Source organism: Oncorhynchus keta, unplaced genomic scaffold (assembly GCF_023373465.1).
Source record: "Oncorhynchus keta strain PuntledgeMale-10-30-2019 unplaced genomic scaffold, Oket_V2 Un_contig_2728_pilon_pilon, whole genome shotgun sequence".
In the NCBI taxonomy this organism is placed as follows: domain Eukaryota; kingdom Metazoa; phylum Chordata; class Actinopteri; order Salmoniformes; family Salmonidae; genus Oncorhynchus; species Oncorhynchus keta.
The window spans coordinates 483-9,267 of NW_026285441.1; the positions used below are offsets into that span (position 1 = coordinate 483).

The 8,785-nt window shown below is 49.4% G+C and overlaps 1 protein-coding gene across 1 annotated transcript; it reads left to right on the forward strand.

Annotated features, from left to right (window-relative positions):
• The first annotated feature begins 695 nt into the window (after positions 1-695).
• LOC127922828 (ephrin-B2-like) lies at positions 696-7,625 on the forward strand. The gene is made up of 3 exons (XM_052506696.1): positions 696-699; positions 1,583-1,676; positions 7,223-7,625. The coding sequence occupies exons 1-3, from the start codon at positions 696-698 to the stop codon at positions 7,623-7,625; spliced, it is 501 nt and encodes a 166-aa protein (XP_052362656.1).
• Positions 7,626-8,785: the final 1,160 nt, after the last annotated feature.

Sequence of the window (8,785 nt, forward strand, 5' to 3'; positions counted from 1 at the left end):
GGTTAAATAAAGGTGTTCTCAACTAGCCTACCTGGTTAAATAAAGGTGTTCTCAACTAGCCTACCTGGTTAAATAAAGGTGTTCTCAACTAGCCTACCTGGTTAAATAAAGGTGTTCTCAACTAGCCTACCTGGTTAAATAAAGGTGTTCTCAACTAGCCTACCTGGTTAAATAAAGGTGTTCTCAACTAGCCTACCTGGTTAAATAAAGGTGTTCTCAACTAGCCTACCTGGTTAAATAAAGGTGTTCTCAACTAGCCTACCTGGTTAAATAAAGGTGTTCTCAACTAGCCTCCCTGGTTAAATAAAGGTGAAATAAAAATAAAAATAAAAATATAAAATGGATCCCTATATTCTGAACCCGTTCTATTTGTATCTAACCTTTAGGCCGCCCCTATTGAGTCTGTGGACAAAATTCAAATTAAAGGGTATAAAAGGGATGGCTTTAAGATAAACGTATTGAAAAACCCCATTGATTGAAAACTCCAAGAGAAAAACTGTTGGGCTCCTGTCAAGCCATCACTACTACAATTTGACGCGGTCATTCGATCAATCCAGATTTACGCACACCCAACTGGCTAAAAGGCTTTCCATTAGATTCCATTCGAAAGTAATGTACTTCAATGGTGTACCAAAACGCAGCACTGTTGTATGCTCAAGGCGTTAAAGGCAAGTCTGAATAGCAAATACTGACAAATGCGTAGGAAAGGAACGTGTAGGAATTTGAGATATGTTTACTATTTATCTATTCCACCGTTGTCTCTCTCTCTCTCTCTCTTTCTCTCTCTCTCTCTCTCTCTCTCTCTCTCTCTCTCTCTCTCTCTCTTCTCTGTTCTCTCTCCTCTCTCTCTCTCTCTCTCTCTCTCTCTCTCTCTCTCTCTCTCTCTCTCTCTTCTCTCTCTCTCTCTCTCTCTCTCTCTTCTCTCTCTCTCTCTCTCTCTCTCTCTCTCTCTCTCTCTCTCTCTCTCTCTCTCTCTGTCTCTCTCCTCTTTCTCTCTCTCTCTGTCTCTCTCTGTCTCTCCCTCTCTCTCTCTCTCTCCCTCTCTCTCCCTCTCCCTCTCTCTCTCCTCTCTCTCTCTCTCTCTCTCCTCTCTCTCTCTCCCTCTCCCCTCTCTCTCCCTCTCTCTCTTTCCCTCTCCCTCTCTCTCTCTCCTCTCTTTCCCTCTCTCTCTCCTCTCTCTCTCTCTCTCTCTCCCTCTCTCTCTCTCTCTCTCTCCCTCTCTCTCTCTCTCTCTCCCTCTCTCTCTCTCCCTCTCTCTCTTTCCCTATCTCCCTCTCTCTCTTTCCCTCTCTCTCTCTCTCTCTCTCTCTCCCTCTCTCTCTCCCTCCTCTCGCTCTATTTCTCTCTCTCTCTCTCTCTCTCTCTCTCTCTCTCTCTCTCTCTCTCTCTCTCTCTCTCTCTCTCTCTCTTTCTCTTTCCCTCCTCCCTCTCCTCTCTCCCTCTCTCTCTTTCCCTTTCTTTCTTTCCCTCCCTCTCTCTTTCTTTCCCTCCCCCTCTCTCTCTCTCTCTCTCTCTCTCTCTCTCTCTCTCTCTCTCTCTCTCTCTCTCTCTCTCTCTCTCTCTCTCTCCCTCTCTTTCTCAGCGACCTCCACCAGCTCTCTACAGGGCCTGGACAACACTGATGGAGGGGTGTGCAGAGCCACATCCATGAAGTTGGTACTGAGAGTAGGGACAGAGTAAGTTATGTGTGTATTGTGCTGTGTCTCTGTCTGTGTATGTGCATTGGTTGTGTGTGTGTCTCTGTGTGTGTATTGTGTTGGTGTGTGTGTCTCTGTGTCTCTGTCTGTGTGTGTGTATTGCATTGTGTGTGTGTCCTGTGTCTCTGTCTGTGTCTGTGTGTGTGTGTGTGTCTCTGTCTGTGTCTGTGTGACCTGTGTCTCTGTCTGTGTCTGTGTAAGAAAGAAAGACATTGATAGAATGAGAGTTTATATGAATACTGGTAGAGAGAATGAAGCTGAAGAGAATGAGAGAGTGTTTCTGAAGGGAATGTTTATCACCTGTCTGCCCTCTAACACACATACAAGACCTGCTGCCCCTCTAACACACATACAATACCTGCAGCCCTAACACACATACATACCTGCTGTCTAACACACATACAATACCTGCTGCCCCCTAACACACAGACCTGCTGTCTAACACACATGATCCTGCTGCCCCTAACACACATACAATACCTGTGCCCTCTAACACATACAATACCTGCTGCCCCTAACACACATACAATACCTGCTGCCCCCTAACACACATACAATACCTGCTGCCCTAACACACATACAATACCTGCTGCTCTCTAACACATATGATACCTGCTGCCCTCTAACGCACATACATACCTGCTGCCCCTAACACACATACAATACCTGCTGCCCTCTAACCTGAATGAATACCTGCTGGAGTTATTTATTTATATTCAACCTTTATTTAACTGGAGGATGGACCTGTGCCCCTGAGGGATGATGGGCTGGAGGGATGGAGTCAGGTTGAGGGATGGAGTCAGGTTGGAGCACAGATGGAGTCAGGTCTGGAGTCAGGATGGAGTCAGAATGGAGGGATGGAGTCAGGTTAGAGGGATGGAGTCAGGTTGGAGGGATGGAGTCAGGTTGAGGATGGAGTCAGGTTAGAGGGATGGAGTCCTGTGGATGGAGTCAGGTTAGAGGGATGACCTGGTAGAGGGATGGAGTCAGGTTGGAGTGGATGCCCCCTGGTTAGAGGGATGGAGTCAGGTTGAGGGATGGAGTCAGGTTAGAGGGATGGAACAGGTTAGAGGGATGGAGTCAGGTTAGAGGGATGGAGTCTGGTTGAGGGATGGAGTCAGGTTGGAGGATGGAGTCAGGTTAGAGGGATGGAGTCAGGTTAGAGGATGGAGTCAGGTCTGAGGATGGAGTCAGGTTAGAGGGATGGAGTCAGGTTGAGGGATGGAGTCAGGTTAGAGGGATGGAGTCAGGTTAGAGGGATGGACTGGTAGAGGGAATGGACCAGGTTGGAGGGATGGAGTCAGGTTAGAGGGATGGAGTCAGGTTAGAGGGATGGAGTCAGGTTAGAGGGATGGACCAGGTTAGAGGGATGGAGTCAGGTTGAGGGATGGAGTCAGGTTGAGGGATGGAGTCAGGTTAGAGGGATGGAGTCAGGTTAGAGGGATGGTTGTTGATGTAGCTGCTCCTCTCTATGGAGTCAGGTTAGAGGGATGGAGTCAGGTTAGAGGGATGGATCAGGTTAGAGGGATGGAGTTGGGTTAGAGGGATGGAGTCAGGTTAGAGGGATGGAGTCAGGTTGGAGGGATGGAGTCAGGTTAGAGTCAGGTTGGAGGGATGGAGTCAGGTTGGAGGATGGACCAGGTTAGAGGGATGGAGTCAGGTTAGAGGGATGGAGTCAGGTTGGAGGGATGGAGTCAGGTTAGAGGGATGGAGTCAGGTTGGAGGGATGGAGTCAGGTTAGAGGGATGGAGTCAGGTTAGAGGGATGGAGTCAGGTTAGAGGATGGAGTCAGGTTAGAGGGATGGAGTCAGGTTAGAGGGATGGAGTCAGGTTGGAGGGATGGAGTCAGGTTAGAGGGATGGAGTCAGGTTAGAGGGATGGAGTCAGGTTAGAGGGATGGAGTCAGGTTAGAGGATGGAGTCAGGTTAGAGGGATGGAGTCAGGTTAGAGGGATGGAGTCAGGTTAGAGGGATGGAGTCAGGTTAGAGGGATGGAGTCAGGTTAGAGGGATGGAGTCAGGTTAGAGGGATGGAGTCAGGTTAGAGGGATGGAGTCAGGTTGGAGGGATGGAGTCAGGTTAGAGGGATGGAGTCAGGTTGGAGGGATGGAGTCAGGTTAGAGGGATGGAGTCAGGTTGGAGGGATGGAGTCAGGTTAGAGGGATGGAGTCAGGTTGGAGGGATGGAGTTGGTTAGAGGGATGGAGTCAGGTTGAGGGATGGAGTCAGGTTAGAGGGATGGAGTCAGGTTGGAGGGATGGAGTCAGGTTATGGAGTCAGGTTGAGGGATGGAGTCAGGTTGGAGGGATGGAGTCAGGTTGGAGGGATGGAGTCAGGTTGGAGGGATGGAGTCAGGTTGTAGTCAGGATGGAGTCAGGTTAGAGGGATGGAGTCAGGTTAGAGGGATGGAGTCAGGTTGGAGGGATGGAGTCAGGTTAGAGGGATGGAGTCAGGGTTAGAGGGATGGAGTCTGGTTAGAGGGATGGTTGTTGATATAGCTGCTCCTCTCTATGGAGTCAGGTTAGAGGGATGGAGTCAGGTTGGAGGGATGGAGTCAGGTTGGAGGGATGGAGTCAGGTTAGAGGGATGGAGTCAGGTTGGAGGGATGGAGTCAGGTTGGAGGGATGTAGTCAGGTTGGAGGGATGGAGTCAGGTTGGAGGGATGGAGTCAGGTTAGAGGGATGGAGTCAGGTTAGAGGGATGGAGTCAGGTTAGAGGGATGGAGTCAGGTTAGAGGGATGGAGTCAGGTTAGAGGGATGGAGTCAGGTTAGAGGGATGGAGTCAGGTTAGGAGGGATGGAGTCAGGTTAGAGGGATGGAGTCAGGTTAGAGGGATGGAGTCAGGTTGGAGGGATGGAGTCAGGTTGGAGGGATGGAGTCAGGTTAGAGGGATGGAGTCAGGTTGGAGGGATGGAGTCAGGTTGGAGGGATGGAGTCAGGTTGGAGGGATGGAGTCAGGTTAGAGGGATGGAGTCAGGTTGGAGGGATGGAGTTGGGTTGGAGGGATGGAGTCAGGTTAGAGGGATGGAGTCAGGTTAGAGGGATGGAGTCAGGTTGGAGGGATGGAGTCAGGTTAGAGTCAGGTTGGAGGGATGGAGTCAGGTTGGAGGGATGGAGTCAGGTTGGAGGGATGGAGTCAGGTTGGAGGGATGGAGTCAGGTTGTAGTCAGGATGGAGTCAGGTTAGAGGGATGGAGTCAGGTTAGAGGGATGGAGTCAGGTTGGAGGGATGGAGTCAGGTTGAGGGATGGAGTCAGGTTAGAGGGATGGAGTCTGGTTAGAGGGATGGTTGTTGATATAGCTGCTCCTCTCTATGGAGTCAGGTTAGAGGGATGGAGTCAGGTTGAGGGATGGAGTCAGGTTGGAGGGATGGAGTCAGGTTAGAGGGATGGAGTCAGGTTGGAGGGATGGAGTCAGGTTGGAGGGATGTAGTCAGGTTGAGGGATGGAGTCAGGTTAGAGGGATGGAGTCAGGTTAGAGGGATGGAGTCAGGTTGGAGGGATGGAGTCAGGTTGGAGGGATGGAGTCAGGTTAGAGGGATGGAGTCAGGTTAGAGGGATGGAGTCAGGTTAGGAGGGATGGAGTCAGGTAAGAGGGATGGAGTCAGGTTGAGGGATGGAGTCAGGTTGGAGGGATGGAGTCAGGTTGGAGGGATGGAGTCAGGTTAGAGGGATGGAGTCAGGTTAGAGGGATGGAGTCAGGTTAGAGGGATGGAGTCAGGTTAGAGGGATGGAGTCAGGTTGGAGGGATGGAGTCAGGTTAGAGGGATGGAGTCAGGTTAGAGGGATGGAGTCAGGTTATGGAGGGATGGAGTCAGGTTAGAGGGATGGAGTCAGGTTGGAGGGATGGAGTCAGGTTAGAGGATGGTTGTTGATGTAGCTGCTCCTCTCTATGGAGTCAGGTTAGAGGGATGGAGTCAGGTTAGAGGGATGGAGTCAGGTTAGAGGGATGGAGTCAGGTTAGAGGGATGGAGTCAGGTTAGAGGGATGGAGTCAGGTTAGAGGGATGAGTCAGGTTAGAGGGATGGAGTCAGGTAAGAGGGATGGAGTCAGGTTGGAGGGATGGAGTCAGGTTGGAGGGATGGAGTCAGGTTGGAGGGATGGAGTCAGGTTGGAGGGATGGAGTCAGGTTGGAGGGATGGAGTCAGGTTAGAGGGATGGAGTCAGGTTGAGGGATGGAGTCAGGTTAGAGGGATGGAGTCAGGTTAGAGGGATGGAGTCAGGTTGGAGGGATGGAGTCAGGTTGGAGGGATGGAGTCAGGTTGGAGGGATGGAGTCAGGTTGGAGGGATGGAGTCAGGTTAGAGGGATGGAGTCAGGTTGGAGGGATGGAGTCAGGTTGGAGGGATGGAGTCAGGTTGGAGGGATGGAGTCAGGTTAGAGGGATGGAGTCAGGTTGAGGGATGGTTGTTGATGTAGCTGCTCCTCTCTATGGAGTCAGGTTGAGGGATGGAGTCAGGTTGGAGGGATGGAGTCAGGTTAGAGGGATGGAGTCAGGTTAGAGGGATGGAGTCAGGTTAGAGGGATGGAGTCAGGTTAGAGGGATGGAGTCAGGTTGGAGGGATGGAGTCAGGTTGGAGGGATGGAGTCAGGTTAGAGGGATGGTGTTGAATAGCTGTATTGTAGTATGGAGGCTGTTGGTGTGAATACTGTATTGTAGTATAATGACCTCTGGTGTGAATACTGTATTGTAGTATAATGACCTCTGGGTGTGAATACTGTATTGTAGTATAATGACCTGGCTGTTGGTGTGAATACTGTATTGTAGTATAATGACCTCTGGTGTGAATACTGTATTGTAGTATAATGACCTCTGGTGTGAATACTGTATTGTAGTATAATGACCTCTGGTGTGAATACTGTATTGTAGTATAATGACCTGGCTGTTGGTGTGAATACTGTATTGTAGTATAATGACCTCTGGTGTGAATACTGTATTGTAGTATAATGACCTGGCTGTTGGTGTGAATACTGTATTGTAGTATAATGACCTCTGGTGTGAATACTGTATTGTAGTATAATGACCTCTGGTGTGAATACTGTATTGTAGTATAATGACCTGGCTGTTGGTGTGAATACTGTATTGTAGTATAATGACCTGGCTGTTGGTGTGAATACTGTATTGTAGTATAATGACCTCTGGTGTGAATACTGTATTGTAGTATAATGAGGTGTGTTTCTCTCTCGCTCTCTCTCTCTCTCTCTCTCTCTCTCTCTCTCTCTCTCTCTCTCTCTCTCTGCTGTCTGTCTCTCTCTCTCTCTCTCTCCTCTCTTGGTCTCTCTCTCTTACACCATAGACCTCTGTCTTTACAAGGAGAATCTAATCTCTCTCTCTCTCTCTCTCTCTCTCTCTCTCTCTCTCTCTCTCTCTCTCTCTCTCTCTCTCTCTCTCTCTCTCTCTCTCTCTCTCTCTCTCTCTCTCTTATTCAGAAATCACTCACAGCGAAGGAGACATTGACGCAGAAGGCGGAGCCTCGTCAACAGAAGGCGGAGCTCGTCAACAGAAGGCGGAGCTCGTCAACAGAAGGCAGAGCCTCGTCAACAGAAGGCAGAGCCTCGTCAACAGAAGGCGGATCCATCGGCTCTGAGGTCGGACTCTTCGCTGGCGTGGCCTGTTGCATCGTCCTCCTCCTATTGGTCATCGTGGTCCTACTGATGGTGGTGTGGCGGTACCACAGACGCCACGCCACGCCGGACAGGGACGTCCAACAGTCTCTGTCCCTCAACACCCTGGCCACGCCCAAGAGAGACAGCTACGGAGGGAGTAGCGAGGACATCCGCTCAGAGCCCAGCCACGCGGTGTTTCCTCCGAGGCCCTCTGACTCTGTGTTCTGTCGGCACCATGAGAGGGTCAGTGGAGACTACAGACATCCTGGTTATATGGTACAGGAGATGCCTCCACAGAGTCCTACTAATATATACTACAAGGTCTGAGGGACCTTTTTGGTCTTCTCACAGGGGGCCAAGGACCAATGGAATGAATGGAGGAGTTGTTCAGTCCCCCAATGAGGAAGAGGCGTCCTCGCTGTGGGCTTTATGAAGTCAGTGGGCCAAGTACCAATGGAATGAATGAGGAGTTGTTCAGTCCCCCAATGAGGAAGAGGTGTCCTCGCTGTGTGGTTTATGAAGTCAGTGGGCCAAGGACCAATGGAATGAATGGAGGAGTTGTTCAGTCCCCCAATGAGGAAGAGGCGTCCTCGCTGTGTGCTTTATGAAGTCAATGGGCCAAGGACCAATGGAATGAATGAGGAGTTGTTCAGTCCCCCAATGAGGAAGAGGCGTCCTCGCTGTGTGCTTTATGAAGTCAATGGGCCAAGCGGTGGTACACATTTCGGCCTGGGACGAGTCCGTCACCTACTTTGAAATCCTTCACTGTGTTTTAGAAAACACGCTCTCTGAACAATCTAGACATTATCAAGGCCGGAGAATCAAATCATTTGGGCCACGTTTTATTTCCTTGGAGAGAGGGAATGGATAAAGGCAGTAAAGACAGAGTGCATTCTGGGATTTTCACAAGGAAAGCTAACCCTGAGTTGGCAAAGACTTGCTGTTACATGTACTGCTGCTGAACGAGGAACTTATTTTTGAATAGAAGAGATCCTTTAGACTCGGAGCACAATTTAGCAAATGGAAACTTGAAAATGTTTTTTTTTCTCTGTGAGAGATTATGAATATAATTTCTGTAAAACATTTTATTTTTGTGATATGGTATTTTGATGTTAACTCATGCTGAAATAAATGCCTCTTAATTATTTTTAGTGTCATAACTGTCAGTCTGTGTCAGGTAACAATGTCTCACTGTCACGATCGTCGTATTGGAACGGACCAAGGTGCAGCGTGGTGAGCGTACATTTTTATTTAATTTTGCAAACGTCGCCAACAAAACAATAATACAACAAAAAACGACCGTGACGCTCCGTAAGGTTGTACGAGCACAAACGAAGACAACTACCCACAACTACCAAAAGGGGGGAAAAAAAGGCTGCCTAAGTATGGTTCCCAATCAGAGACAACCATAGACAGCTGTCCCTGATTGAGAACCACACCCGGCCAAAACATAGAAACAAACAACGTAGAATGCCCACCCCACATCA

Bases quoted from the DNA above. Each gene is read 5' to 3' on its own strand.
- LOC127922828 (XM_052506696.1), top strand. The intron at 1,677-7,222 runs GTAAGTTATGTG...AACAGAAGGCAG, and splicing joins GTACTGAGAGTAGGGACAGA to AGCCTCGTCAACAGAAGGCA.